This window comes from Emydura macquarii, unplaced genomic scaffold, assembly GCF_026122565.2.
Source record: "Emydura macquarii macquarii isolate MOO-44397 ecotype Brisbane River unplaced genomic scaffold, CSIRO-AGI_Emac_v2 contig_2129, whole genome shotgun sequence".
NCBI classification, from domain to species: domain Eukaryota; kingdom Metazoa; phylum Chordata; order Testudines; family Chelidae; genus Emydura; species Emydura macquarii.
The window spans coordinates 172,551-187,013 of record NW_027132266.1 but is presented as its reverse complement, the minus strand read 5'-3'; the positions used below and the strand labels follow the sequence as shown (position 1 = coordinate 187,013).

At 56.8% G+C, this 14,463-nt stretch overlaps 2 protein-coding genes across 2 annotated transcripts; one reads left to right on the top strand and one right to left on the bottom strand.

Moving 5' to 3' along the window:
• Positions 1-3,728: 3,728 nt before the first annotated feature.
• Positions 3,729-6,861, bottom strand: LOC137160084 (duodenase-1-like). Its single transcript, XM_067558535.1, has 5 exons — positions 6,792-6,861; positions 6,319-6,466; positions 5,361-5,496; positions 4,756-5,028; positions 3,729-4,497 (listed from the first exon to the last, which is right to left on the bottom strand). The coding sequence occupies exons 1-5, from the start codon at positions 6,853-6,855 to the stop codon at positions 4,348-4,350; spliced, it is 771 nt and encodes a 256-aa protein (XP_067414636.1). The 5' UTR covers positions 6,856-6,861; the 3' UTR covers positions 3,729-4,347.
• A 4,478-nt stretch (positions 6,862-11,339) lies between these two features.
• Positions 11,340-13,732, top strand: LOC137160083 (duodenase-1-like). The gene is made up of 5 exons (XM_067558534.1): positions 11,340-11,403; positions 11,730-11,877; positions 12,686-12,821; positions 13,052-13,324; positions 13,583-13,732. The coding sequence occupies exons 1-5, from the start codon at positions 11,340-11,342 to the stop codon at positions 13,730-13,732; spliced, it is 771 nt and encodes a 256-aa protein (XP_067414635.1).
• Positions 13,733-14,463: the final 731 nt, after the last annotated feature.

The following is a 14,463-nucleotide window of genomic DNA, read 5'->3' as shown; positions in this document are numbered from 1 at the left end:
GGTTTGCTCCTGTGCCCTCAATAAGGTCTCTTTAAAATACAGCCAGCTCTCTTGGGTTCCTTTCCCCCTCATATTAGCCTCCCAGGGAATCCTGCCCGTCAGTTCCCTGAGGGAATCAAAGTCCGCTTTTCTGAAGTCCATGATCTGTATCCTGCTGCTCTCCTTTCTTCCTTTTGTCAGGATCCTGAACTCGACCATCTCATGGTCACTGCTGCCTAGGTTGCCATCCACTTCTACTTCCCCTACCAAATCTTCCCTGTTTGTGAGCAGCAGATCAAGAGAAGCACGGCCCCTAGTCGGTTGCTCCAGCACTTGCACCAGGAAGTTGTCTGCGACACTCTCCAAAAACTTCCTGGATTGTTTGTGCTCTGCTGTATTGCTCTTCCAACAGATGTCAGGGTGATTGAAGTCCCCCATGAGAATCAGGTCCTGTGAACTGGAAGCTTTCCCTAGTTGAGTAAAGAAAGCCTCATCTACCTCATCCTCCTGGTCTGGTGGTCTATAACAGACACCCACCACGACATCACCCTTATTGTTCTTGCTTCTAAGCTTAACCCAGAGACACTCAACTGGCTTATCTCCAGTTTCATACTGGAGCTCAGAGCAGTCATAGTGCTCTCTTACATACAGTGCAACTCCTCCACCCCTTCGCCCCTGCCTGTCCTTCCTGAACAGTTTATACCCATCCATGACAGTGCTCCAATCGTGAGAGTTATTCCACCAAGTCTCAGTTATTCTGATCATGTCGTAGTTTCTTGACTGTGCCAGGACTTCCAATTTCTCCTTTTTGTTTTCCAGGCTTCTTGCATTTGTGTACAGGCACTTGAGATAAGTAGCCGATTGCTATTCTCTGTATTGGCAGGGCGATTCTGACGGGCCACTAGTGTGTGACGGGGTGGTCCAGGGCATCGTCTCCAATGGAGATCCGGCCGGGTGCCCCCCCAGTGTATACACAAGAATCTCCAAATTCACCCCCTGGATCAATGAAACACTGCAGAAACTGAGTTAAAGGAGACACGCCAATTTAAAGGGCCGGGTAGGCCATACCAGGCTCCGTTCTTGCGTGTAACCCCTGAGGGACTTTAGAGCCGAGTATTTTTTTCTGCTGTAAGAAAAATGTTACAAAGGGCTCAGTCCGGAAATCACCTTGTGTCTGGAAATGCCCCAGCAATGTTTGAAATTTTCTTCTCTTCTGTTGTCACCCCAGTGGCCGGTCAACATTCGAGGCCATGCCTGTTTTCTAGATGGCAGCACAAATTGACAAGTGAGTCTGGTATTTCCTTTGATGGGATCTGGTTGATTTACCAGGAATCTTGAAAGTCAGAATCAAACAGCAGCAGAGAGCTCCTCTCTTCGCAGTCCTGAGCCTGCCTTTCCAGCCAAGACTCTGTGCCCAAAAAGCTGCTTCTTTCAGCTGTCTCTCTGGGCCACGTTTCTGTGCTTCCATGCTGTGTCTGTCCGGATTTATACTCGGCGCCTGCCTCACTTCTGTCCCCAGGTCTCTCTGTTTGGGTCTTGTCTTCGCCCAACCAGAGACCAGGAATGGGGCCATGTCATTTAGACAGCCAACCTATCACCATGAAGCGTGGCTGGGCAACTTAAGCAGCCCCTGACATTCGCACATCGAAACAATTGTGTGAAAAAGATTGAAATTTTGAATGTTTTGCTTCATGCATTTTGAGCTGGGCCCAACTTTTGTTTATTTTCAGGGTTTTCCTTTCTTTTTTTCTCTCCACTTCCCACAAGTATTTGACTATTTGTTATTTATTATGTTGATATTGAATAAAATACGTGTTGTTTGGAGAATTCGCCCTGCCTTTTCCCTCCCTGGTCTGTAGACTGGATGTTGTGTTTGTGAATGATGCAGGGTTGGGTGACGATAATGGGGCTGGGGGGCAGGAAGAAGGGAAGCTGGGCTGAGCCTCAGAGAACATTAGGGCTAAGTAAGAACAAATAGGCCCCGATATTAGGACGTGTTTAGGTGCCTAACTCCCCTTGACCTCACAGGGAGTAGAAATATCTTTGAGGATCTGGGCCCAGGCTCTTCCCTTCAGCAAATCTCAAAGCACTTTACCAAGGCGGTCAGGATCATTATCCCCAGATGGGGAAACTGAGGTGCAGAGAGGGGATGTGACTTGGCCAAGGTCACCCAGCAGCAGAGCCAGGAACAGGACCCAGGTGTCCTGAGACTCTGGCTACTAGCCCACACTGCTGCCCCCCAACTCTCAGCCCCTCCCTCAGGCGGACACAGGCCCCACGACCCTCCCAGCCCCTCCACGGTGCTTGCTAATTTCACTTCCCATCTTGTAGCCTCTGCAGTCAGTACAGATCTGATACAAAGGTCTCCAGCCCTCAATTCCCTCCTGACCCATGTGGTCTGGGGCAGGCGCAGGGTCCCCCAGGGCAGGACGGGTCTCTGGTTACAGGCTTGGGGCTGTAACACCCACAGCCTAAAGACCGGATTTGTCTGGGAGATATTTCCAGAGCTGCCCTCCGGCACCCTGGGTCCCCCCATCTCGACATGCTGCACTAAGAGATCCACGTGTGGACAAATGATTCGGCCACTCCAAGGCCAGAGGCACCACGGGGCTCGTCCCGTCGGACCCCTGCCTGCCCCGGCCCCGAGTTAATCCCAGTTTGAACTAGGGCCGAGCTGTCAGAGAAACATCTCCATTCCCAGGGATGGGAAATCCAGCCCAGCCCTGGGAATCAGTGTCTGCGAACCTGCCCTGGTCCCAGCTGCCCAAGGGATTTGAACAGGCTTTTCCCAGGCAAAGACTTTCCAATCTGGAGAGTTGTGGGGAGGTCGGTCTCACCCCAGCCCCCCATTATATCCGGCTAATTCTCCTCCCACGCCATCTGCCAGTGTTTCCCCTCCTGTGCTCCTGGCGCACCCCTCGGTATTTCGGCCCCTGCACTGACCTGGGTTAGGTTCAGACGGACATTTGATCCCTGTAGCAAGATGCTGTGGCCTTCCTCGGAGCCCGGGCCCAAGGAAGGGTCGCTCTGCCCCCGCTGGACAGAACCAGGCCCTGCAGGCCCAGCCACCCAGAAGCAGAGGGGCGGAGCCAGGCCCAGGACAGGAAGTATAAAAGGCCAGTCCAGCAGCTCAGTTAGTGTCTTCCCAGCAGCTGCAGCCTAGGCCTGACCCAGGCCCTGGGGCTGCTTGGTGTAAACGCCCCGCCGCCTGGAGCCGCCAGACCTTGCCGAGCCAGCCAGGCCTGGGCGACTGTAGGGGGCTGCCCAACTCTGGTGACTGGGAGAAGCCAACCCCACCCTCTGGATGGAAGAAGCTCCCAGAGGCCAGTCCTGACCTGGAGGAGCTGCCTGACACCAGGGAACCCCGGGAGCACCATGACCCAGAGGATATGAAGAGGCCGATCGATTATTTGTCATTAGAACAGTTTTCAACCTATTCCCCTTTTGTCCCGGAAGCTGAACCTCTGGAGTCTGACCAGCCGCTTGCCCAGGCAGCTTTTCTCTTTGTGGTTCCCTTTGCAGCTCAGCTCTGGCCAGCGGGGACCCCTTCAGCCCTGTGCGGGTTCATTCCCCACTGCCACCGCCCAGCTCCCCATTCCCAGGGCCCAGCCTAGCGCATTACACACCAGCTCAGCCTTTGTCTGTGTAGCCGATTCCCCCCATGCCCGGCGGATGCAGCGGCTGCACTGGATTCACGGCTCGGGTCAGTCGCTAATTCCCAGAATCTCGCTTGTTTTTTTAACTTCATTTTTATTCATTCCTGGCTACAAAGCCGCGAGCGAGATGCACCAGGCCGCTCTGCAGCGCGGGGAAGGGTAGGTGTGACGGAGAAGATCAGCTTCGTCGATTGAGCTGCACTCAGTGCAGCCTTCACAGAGTTCCCTTTCCACGAGCGAAGGCCCGCTGGCCTGGCCGGCGCTGGGACAGGATGTTTGCAGCGGGAGGGGCCACCCTGGGGTGACTAACACGTGGGACAGGCCCGGTGAGGATGGGTTTTTCACACGAGTTAGCAGGGAGGGACGGACAAGGATCTCCCATGAACAGCCCCTCGACCGGCTGACATTGGGGAGAGCTGCAAACCCCCACATCTTCCCCAGCACTGGGCTCTGTCCCTCACCCGAGCGAAAAGTCTGGCTGAGGGCTGGGATTTCCAAGGGAGCTGACGGGTGCCAGCCTTGAACCCGGCTCCTAACTCCCCTAGGCTCCCTGCCTTGAGGCTCACGGGTTAGGCACTGACTGAAGAAAGCGATAGCTGCGGGGGCTCAGCCAGGGGGACTCAGCCCCTCTGCAAAGCAGGCCCCACGGCTGGGCCTTGCCAAAGGACAGACGAGGCGCAGCTCTGGCCACTGCAGCGATTCCCGGCAGGGCTCATGGCTGCAGCTTCTTCATCATCTCGTGAATCCAGGGGATGAAGGTGGAGACTCTTGTGTACACCACGGGTTGGGTCTCATCATTGAAATCATAGGAGACGATGCCCTGGGCCTTTCGCCCGCACACCAGGGGGCCCCCAGAGTCACCCTGAGAAATGGAACAAGAAACAGATAAAGAACATCCAGCCATGGGGCTGCCAGTCTCTGCCTCACACCCTACCTGCAGCCTGCCTGGTCTCTGCCTCCTCCCTGCAAAAGAGCAGCTGTTTTCCCATTAATTTGTACAGCACCGAGCACGGGGGGGGACCTGCATTCCATCTGTACTTTGTGGCCTGACTGCAATCCCTACAGACTCGTAAATCACAACCATTGGTCAAAGGGGGCTTGAAGCCAGGAGGAGAATCACCTTGGAAGGGTTTTTGCCCTCGTCTGGGTCCCCCGCACACAGCATCGTGGAGGGGTCATAGTTCTCATGTGGCCCATTAGGAGTACTCCAACATGCAGCCTCCGGCATCACCTCCACGTCCACCTCCTGCAGCGTATCTGAGGACTGCTCATTGTCTGCACTTGTCCAGCCCCAGCCGGCGACGCTGCATTTTGCCCCGGGCTGTACTGTCTCGTCGGCGCAGGGCAGAGGGATGGTTTTCACCCATCGGGTCAGCTTTGCTTTCCTCCTCAGCTGAGACATGATAAGACCGATGACGATCAGAGCGAGGGTCCCACTCAAGGACACAGAGACAAACCCCACACCCAGGAAAACACATGGTGAGGCGGTCACAGGGGGTGGGGTGATGGGATGGGGCGGAGCCTGTGGCAGTGTGAGGTCACTGGGGTGGTATGATGGGATGGGGGCAGGGCGTGCAGCAGCGTGAGCTCACTGTGGGTAGGATTATGGGATGGGATGGGGGGCCTGCACCACTGTCAGGTCACAGGGGGCGCGGTGATGTGATGCGTGAGGGGCCTGCAGCAGTGTGAGGTCACTGGGGGTGGGGTGATGGGATGGGGCGGTACCTGCAGCAGCATGATGTCGTTGTTATAAGTTTCCTCGTCATATTCCGGGTGGGGGATCTTGGCGCGTGCGGGGATCACCTGTTGGCTCCGTTCCCTTTTGCTCATGTTGTGGGCCCCCAGTAACACTGTGATGTCGCTGTGAGAGCCAAGAGCAACGTGTGGGGCGTTAGGGGCAGGGAGGGGAGCTGGTATGGGGGGGCGCAGGGACAGTGATATGTGGGGACGGGGCAGCCTGGGGCTCTGAGGCTGAGATCTCGGACTCAGCTCCCAGCCTGAAAATCCTCACCCCACTGCACACGTGCTGGCTGCCATCCGGCCCCGGGGCTGGGCACTGGCTGGCTGCCGGGATGGGAACAGGGAACAATGGGCCTTTCCCCTCTAGTGGGTGCCGACTGCAGCACAGGGACCCTGCCCCGTGGTGTTGGGGTCCCAGCCGGTGTCTCCCCCGGCCCTCTGTGCTGTTCCCCTGATCCCCTTCACTGCCCCGTGTCCTCCCAGCCCCTGGGGCTCAGCTCCCTGCACCACAGGAACCCCCCTGGCTCGATCCAGATGGGGTCTGTGCCCAGATCCCCTAGCCCAGAGCTCTGCCCAGCTCTTCTGGGGCTGGGACCTAGGGGAAGACCTGCAGTCAGGGGGCACCAGCTGCAGGGATCGGAGCAGGGGCTCGGTCGGGATCTGGACAACGCGTGGAACGAGGGGGGGGACCCTGATCTCAGTGCTAAACAGCCCTAAATAAGCACACAACCGGCCACTAACGAATAAATTACGTTGTAATGTGTTTACACCATGAATACGAATGACCCAATGCTGGACCTTGGGCTTCTCTTTGCCTTTCCCACAGGATACCAGTGAAATGAGGAGGGCTTGGCACAGCTGGATCCCTGCACAACTGGGTCCCTGCACAGCTGGATCCTGAGTTCGGGGAGACACTGGGACACAGAGACAAACAGGCTCTTACCCCTCAGCGCAGTGGGCGGCTGTCAGCACAAAATCCTTCCGCACCAGGAAGCCCCCGCACATCTTTGTATCCGTGGAAGTCTCTCTGCTGAGAAAGGCCATGTAGGGTCGAGAATGGGGCTTGGCGGCCCAGCCCCCGATGATCTCTCCTGGCACCGCGGGCAGAGAGGAGGGGAGGGATCAGCTCAGGCGCCCATGGGACGCCCCGGCAGGACCAGATTTGTCACCCCCAGGCCTGGTGATCCCCATGCCCCAGATGTGTACAGCTGTGGACCCCTGGATGCAGCCTCTCTCCCACTCTGCACCAATCCAGATGTTAAGAATCCCCCGTTCACCCCTGTGGGCCGCTAGACACACACCCCATTCACCCCAAAGCCTCAGGGGTTCCTGAGATACCAGCCAGAAAGCCCACATCCTGCAAACCCCCCCATTCACCCCAAACCACCATGGGACCTTGATCCTAGCCCCACTCACCAGACCAAGCCCCAAGGGGCAGCAGAAGAACCGTGGGGAGCAGCAGCCAGGCGTAGACCCGCATATTCGGAGTCAGTGCAGGAACGGTGCATCTACCTGGGGCTGGAAGGCTTTATAGACTGAGCTGGCAGGGAGCTGGTGGGCAGGAAACCTCAGGGTCACCCACACGCTCCTCCGAATGCAGGGCTCAGGCCTCTCAGTTTCCAGCCACAGCTGACCACATGGGCTGGGGGGGCAGGACGGGCATTGTGTCAGCCCAGCCACTGCAGGTCGTGCACTGCTGGGGCTACAGCAGAGCTGGATGGATGCACATCCTGAACAGCGGGAGATGAGGAACCACTGGACAGAGAAGACCCTGATGGGGATGTGTCTAACAGGATCAAGAAAGCCAGCTCACAGCTGGGCACATCTGCAGGACTTCCTCATGTTGGCCCAGCCGTGCTCAGCTCCCCTCCTGTGTCTCAGTGCCGGGGGCTGTGGGTGACAGCCCCGGATTTCAGTGGTGGGCAGGAAACAGAAATCATTTTGTTTTTGTTCCTGTTCAGCTACAGACACACACCTACTTCTGGATCAATTCATTTTGCAACTGAACCGAAGGACTTAGACCCATCCAGGTGTTGGATGTGTACCAGAGGAACTGTACAAGCTGCAACTCCACATTTCTTCTAGAAAACTGATGTATACGGACTTACAATCATTTGTAGGTATCTGATTTGCTCTAATCCTTTAACATTTCTCTCATGCTTTATTTCTTTCTTTTTGCAATAAACCTCTAGTTTTAGTTACTACAGGATTGGCTGCCAACGTGGAATTTTGGGTAAGATCCAAACATACATTGCTCTGGTGCTGTGGCTGACCCCTTGGGGTTGGAGGGAACCTTTTTAGTAAAGAGCAGAGAGTGTAAATAACTGGTCTCTTTACTGGACCTGGTGCTGATTTGGGAGCCAGAAGCTGAAATGCAGTAAAGGGGGCTGTGTGTTTTTGTGTACTGGCTTCTGTGGGGACTCAGAAGTGCAGTTTGTGCCTGGTTGGGAAGCCTGACTTCAGTGCCACCCTCCAGTGCGGGGAGAATCTGCTCTCTGTTTGCAGCCTGCCCTGACCTTGGCATTTTCAGGTGGCTGCCCTGGGCACAGGATGGGTCACACCCCTTGGAAGATCTCTGCGCACCCCCAAGTATCCCTGGTTGAGAACCACTGCTCTATGTGCAGCTCCGAGCGTGTATTTCGTCCTGTTATGTGCTGTGCTCTGCAGAAACGCAGACATCTGCAAGGTTACTCAGTCCTGCTCATCTTTGCCAGCCAGAAAATATCGTGCCACCGGGTCAGAATAGCCACGTGAGCAACTCCAGCTAGGCTGAGCCTGCAGCACAGTGGTCATGCAACTCGAATTGCACCGGGCCTCCAACAGGAAACACTTTACAACACCCGCAGCACATTTCCCACGTCTTTGTCGACTTCAAGAAGGTGTTGACAGAGCCTGGCACGAAGCTCTCCGGGCAACCATGAAGTAGACCAGCGTTGGTCGTCGGCTTATTTTTACCATTAAATGACCGTGTGCCCAGGCTGGTAGTGCAGTCCTCGTCTGGGACACAAGAGGGGAATGGTGTTACAGCAGGGTTGGAGTCCGGCAAAGCTGCCTCTTTTCGCCCACATTGTTTGCCATCTACGTGGAGCGCACTGTGACCCGTCTGTGCCCAGGGCAGCCACCTGAAAATGCCAAGGTCAGGGCAGGCTGCAAACGGAGAGCAGGTTCTCCCAGCACTGGAGGGTGGCACTGAAGTCAGGCTTCCCAACCAGCCACAAGCTGCACTTCTGAGTCCCCACAGAAGCCAGTCCACAAATACACACAGCCCCCTTTACTGCATTTCAGACTCTGGCTCCCAAATCAGCACCAGGTCCAGTAAAGAGACCAGTTATTTACACTCTCTGCTCTTTACTAAAAAAGTTCCCTCTGATGCCAAGGGGTCAGCCGCAGCACCAGAGCAATGTATGTTTGGATCTTACCCAAAATCCCATGCTGCCAGCCACTCCTTTAGTAACTAAAACTAGAGGTTTATTGCAAAAGGAAAGAAATAAAGCATGAGAGAAATGTTAAAGGATTAGAGCAAATCAGATACCTACAAATGATTGTAAGTCCGTATACATCAGTTTTCTAGAAGAAATGTGGAGTTGCAGCTTGTATAGTTCCTCTGGTACACATCCAACACCTGGATGGGTCTTAGTCCTTCGGTTCAGTTGCAAAATGAATTGATCCAGAGGTAGGTGTGTGTCTGCAGCTGGACAGGAAGAAAAACGAAATGGTTTGTATGGCTCGGCCTTATGTACCCTCTGTCCCTGGCCATGCTGTCTTGTGGAATGTGACAAGAACTAAAATGGAGTCCAGAGTCACATGGGCCAATCCTGGTAACTCTTCAGGTCTGCCTTTAGTTTCTTCCTGGGCCCTTTGCTTCTGTAAAGGTTTTAATGGGCCATTAAGTGGCCTATTCTCCTGCCGCCTCTCCGCTTGGGGTGTATCCCAGCCAGCACAATTTGAAACGCAGGTACATCAAATATGTCCATAACTTCCGTTACAGACAGAACACGTGAACATAAGTATTGTCACCTGACTTAGCACATTACAGCCTCTCTAGCAGTGCCTGACACAGCATATCTCCATGGATTATTATGATTTTGACACACTGATGTTAACCAATATGACTAATGCCAACCCCCCCCCCCAATCTACTCAGTGTGACACCCCCAACACGAGACTGCTGTAGAAGGGAGGAATCAGAGCTCCAGAATACATCTCAGGGCCCCTCATTCAAACAGCGTGACACGCATAACGATGGATGCCCTGGAGAAGATCACGTTTGCAGCGTCGGTATCGGGGGGCGAACAGTCTCAAAGCTTCGATTGGCTGATGACACTGACGGCCGGGCAGGCCGGGACGAGGAATTTGCGAACCTGGCGAAACGATTGGCTGAAACCTCGGCAAAGCAGGGCCTGGAAACGGATGCAGAGAAAGCCGGGCTGAGACAAGCCGACGTGCTGGGATCAACCCACTCATGACGAGCTGCAGCCAGTGGAACAGGGCAAGGAGCTGGGGGCAGTCCCCACCGATGATGGGTCGAAGGCCGAAAGTCCGGCAAGAAAGGCACAGACAGCAGCAGGGCTGGCGAAGCTAAAGCCGGTTACAGCAGGAGCTGGCGGTCTCCGATTTTCGGTCTGCGCACGAGACGTGGACCTGCTGGCAGAACAGGAATGGCCAATACGGGCCGTGGAGCTGAGCTACGTCCGCAAAATCCCGGCATCTCCCACCTCAGCCATGTCCCAAATGACGGGGTTTGGAACAGCATCACCCCGTGGGCTGGGGCGCGGGAAGACATCCCAACGAGCGCGAAGGAGCGGCTGTGGTCTGGACGTGTAACGAGATCATCCGGCCTCTCCAAGCTCATCCGCCCAGGGACAGGTGAGGGAGGAGACGGAGAGACAGGCAGAAGCAGGGTGAGGACATACAACAGGTGCCAGGAATGGACATCGTGGAGACTCAGGGGACTGGGGGAATAAAAGGGGAGGTTGGGGGAATGAAAGGGAAATACTGTGGGGATTAAAGGGGGGGCTGGAGGCTTTTCAGGGAGTTCAGTGGGATGAGAGGGGATGCCAGAAGGCTGGCAGGAATTAAAGGGGCATGCGGGGAGAGTTATAGCACTGCAGGATGGTGAGGGTGTGGTGAGGGGGCCTGGGTTTGTGGTGACCACTGAGGCAGGGCTGTGAGGCAGGGCTCTCTGTATCTGCTGTGTCATTTCCTGGCAGCCAGGACTCCTGGGTTATATCCCAGTCTCTGGGAGGGGAGTGGGGTCTAGTGTTTAGAGCCAGGGGGGTGGGGGCCAGGACACCTGGGGTCTCTCTGTATCTGTACTGTGTCATTTCCCCTCTGGCCCTGCACGGGCACAGCTCCTGGCCCTACGGCCTCACACAAGCTACCACATCCCCTTCGCGTGGTCACAGACTCTCCGGGGCGCTTCTCAGAACCCTCCCGCTGCAGTCACTGTGATTGGGGCCGGTGGCAGGTCTGCTCAGCCCCGCCCCTGCATACGGCTGGGCCACGGTGAAAAAAATCAAAGAGCTGCATTCCTGCCCACCACCGATATACGGGGCTGTCACACACAGCCCCCAGCACAGAGACACGGGCGGGGAGCTGAGCAGAGCTGGGCCTAGGCGAGGAAGGCCCCCAGATGTGCCCAGCCGTGAGCTTGCTCCCTTGATCCTGTTAGACACGTCCCCACCGGGGTCTTCTCCATCCAGGGGAGCTTCATCCCTCGCTGTGCAGTGACCCAGCTGTGCATCATCCATCCAGCTGTGCCATAGCCCCAGCTGTGCAAGACCTGCCCACCCTGCCCCCCAGCCCATGTGGTCAGCTGTGGCTGGAAACTGAGAGGCCTGAGCCCTGCATTCGGAGGAGCGTGTGGGTGACCCTGAGGTTTCCTGCCCACCAGCTCCCTGCCAGCTCAGTCTATAAAGCCTTCCAGCCCCAGGCAGATGCACCGTTCCTGCACTGACTCTGAATATGCAGGTCTACGCCTGGCTGCTGCTCCCCACGGTTCTTCTGCTGCCCCTTGGGGCTTGGTCTGGTGAGTGGGGCTAGGATCAAGGCCCCATGGTGGTTTGGGGTGAATGGAGGGGTTTGCAGGATGTGGGCTTACTGGCTGGTATCTCAGGAACCCCTGGGGCTTTGGGGTGAATGGGGTGTGTGTCTAGCGGCCCACAGGGGTGAACGGGGGGATTCTTAACATCTGGATCGATGCAGAGAGGGAGAGAGGCTGCATCCAGGGGTCCACAGCTGTACACATCTGGGGTGTGGGGCTCACAAGGCCTGAGGATGACAAATCTGGTCCTGCCGGGGCGTCCCATGGGTGCCAGCGCTGATCCATCCCCTCCTTTCTTCCTGCGGTGCCAGGAGAGATCATTGGGGGCCGGGTCGCTGAGCCCCATTCTCGACCCTACATGGCCTTTCTCAGCAGAGAGACTTCCACGGATACAAAGATGTGCGGGGGCTTCCTGGTGCGGAAGGATTTTGTGCTGACAGCCGCCCACTGCGCTGAGGGGTAAGAGCCTGTTTGTCTCTGTGTCCCGGTGTCTCCCCGAACCCAGGATCCAGCTGTGCAGAGCCCCCAGCTGTGCAGGGACCCAGTTGTGCAGGGATCCAGCTGTGCCAAGCCCTCCTCATTTCACTGGTGTCCTGTGGGAAAGGCAAAGAGAAGCCCAAGGGCGTCAGAGCCAGCATTGGGTCATTCATATTCATGGTGTAAACACATTACAACGTAATTTATTCGTTAGGGGACGGTTGTATGCTTATTTAGGGTTGTTTAGCACCGAGATCAGGGTCCCCCCCCATGTTTCAGGCACTTCCCAGATCCCGACTGAGACTCAGCCCCGATTCCCGCAGCCGGCACCCCTTGGCTGCGGGTCTTCCCCTAGGTCCCAGCCCCAGAAGAACTGGGCAGAGGTCTGGGGTGGGGAGGGTCCCCAGGGTGGAGAGAGTTGAGACCCAGGGGCCAGGAGGACATGGGGCAGCAAAGGTGCTCAGGGGAACAGCACAGGTTGATGGAGAGACACTGGCTGGGACCCCAACCCCACGGGCAGGGGCTCTGTACTGCAGCCGGCGCCACCTACAGGGGAAAGGCCTCTTGTGCCCCGTTCCCACCCCCGCAGCCAGCCGGTGCTTAGCCCCGGGGCTGGATGGCAGCCAGCATGTGTGCAGTGGAGAGAGGGTTTACAGGCTGGGAGCTGAGTCTGAGATGTCAGCCTGAGAGCCCCAGGCTGCCCCGTCCCCACATATCACTGTCCCTGCACCCCTCCCCCAACTCCCCACCCTGCCCCTAACGCCCCACACGTTGATCTTGGCTCTCACAGCGACATCACGGTGTTTCTGGGAGCCCACAACATTAGCAAATGGGAACGTAGCCAACAGGTGATCCCCGCACGCACCAAGATCCCCCACCCAGAATATGACGAGGAAACTGATAACAACGACATCATGCTGTTGCAGGTACCGCCCCATCCCATCACCCCACCCCCAGTGACCTCACACTGCTGCAGGCCCCTCACCCATCACATCACCGCGCCCCCTGTGACCTGACACTGGTGCAGGTACCGCCCCATCCCATCACCCCGCCCCCTGTGACCGCCTCACCATGTGTTTTCCTGGGTGTGGGGTTTGTCTCTGTGTCCTTGAGTGGGACCCTTGCTCTGATCGTCATCGGTCTTATCATGTCTCAGCTGAGGAGGAAAGCAAAGCTGACCCGATGGGTGAAAACCATCCCTCTGCCCTGCGCCGACGAGACAGTACAGCCCGGGGCAAAATGCAGCGTCGCCGGCTGGGGCTGGACAAGTGCAGACAGTGAGGAGACCTCGGATACGCTGCAGGAGGTGGACGTGAAGGTGATGCGAGATGACGTGTGTTGGAGTACTCCTAATGGGCCACATGAGAACTATGACCCCTCCACGATGCTGTGTGCGGGGGACCCAGACGAGGGCAAAAACCCTTCCAAGGTGATTCTCCTCCTGGCTTCAAGCCCCCTTTGACCAATGGTTGTGATTTACGAGTCTGTAGGGGTTGCAGTCAGGCCACAAAGTACAGATGGAATGCAGGTCCCCCCCTGTGCTCGGTGCTGTACAAATTAATGGGAAAACAGCTGCTCTTTTGCAGGGAGGAGGCAGAGACCAGGCAGGCTGCAGGTAGGGTGTGAGGCAGAGACTGGCAGCCCCATGGCTGGATGTTCTTTATCTGTTTCTTGTTCCATTTCTCAGGGTGACTCTGGGGGCCCCCTGGTGTGCGGGCGAACGGCCCAGGGCATCGTCTCCTGTGGATTCGGTAATGGGACCCCTCTTGCGGTGTACACAAGAGTCTCCACCTTCATCCCCTGGATTCACGGGACGATGAAGAAGCTGCAGCCCTGAGCCCTGCCGGGAATCGCTGCAGGGGCCGGAGCTGCGCCTTGTCTGTCCTTTGCAGAGTCTCAGCCATGAGCCCCGCCCAGACCGAGCCTTGCCAGCTATCGCTTCGCTCAGGCAGCGCCCAACCCGTGGGCCTCAAGGCAGGCAGCCCAGGGGAGTTAGGAGCCGGGTTCAAGGCTGGCTCCCATCAGCTCCTTTGGAAATCCCAGCCCTCAGCTTGTCTCTTCACTAGGCAAACGGCTGGTTTCTTTCCCTGGGAGTGAGGGACAGAGCCCAGTGCTGGGAAAGGCACAGGTGTTTGCAGCTCTCCCCCGTGTCAGCCAGTCGAGGGGCTGTTCATGGGAGATCCTCGTCTGTCCCTGCCCTGCTAACTCGTGTGAAAACCCTGTCCTCCCCGGGCCTGTCCCACGTGTTAGTCACCCCGGGGTGGCCCCTTCCTCTGCAAACACCCTGTCCCAGAGCCGGCCAGGCCAGCGGGCTTTCGCTCATGGGAAGGGAACACCGCGAAGTGCTTTGGAGCCAGCAATGAATAAAAACGAAGTTAAAAAACAAGCGAGATTCCGGGAATGAGTGACCAACCCGAGCCGTGAATCCAGTGTAGCCGCTGCATCCGCCGGGCATGGGGGAATCTGCTCCACAGACAAAGGCTGGGCTGGTGCGTCATGCGCTAGGCTGGGCCCTGGCAATGGGGAGCTGAGGGGTGGCAAACAATAGGCCCTTGCCCCAGTGGGCAG

What these genes read in the sequence shown, in the direction of transcription:
- LOC137160084 (XM_067558535.1), bottom strand. Translation starts at nt 6,855, where the DNA reads ATGCGGGTCTACGCCTGGCTGCTGCTCCCCACGGTTCTTCTGCTGCCC. An exon ending in GCCGCCCACTGCGCTGAGGG is followed by an intron (nt 5,497 to 6,318) that starts GTAAGAGCCTGT and finishes TGGCTCTCACAG; the next exon opens with CGACATCACAGTGTTACTGG. An exon ending in ACGACATCATGCTGCTGCAG is followed by an intron (nt 5,029 to 5,360) that starts GTACCGCCCCAT and finishes ATCATGTCTCAG; the next exon opens with CTGAGGAGGAAAGCAAAGCT.
- LOC137160083 (XM_067558534.1), top strand. Translation starts at nt 11,340, where the DNA reads ATGCAGGTCTACGCCTGGCTGCTGCTCCCCACGGTTCTTCTGCTGCCC. An exon ending in GCCGCCCACTGCGCTGAGGG is followed by an intron (nt 11,878 to 12,685) that starts GTAAGAGCCTGT and finishes TGGCTCTCACAG; the next exon opens with CGACATCACGGTGTTTCTGG. An exon ending in ACGACATCATGCTGTTGCAG is followed by an intron (nt 12,822 to 13,051) that starts GTACCGCCCCAT and finishes ATCATGTCTCAG; the next exon opens with CTGAGGAGGAAAGCAAAGCT.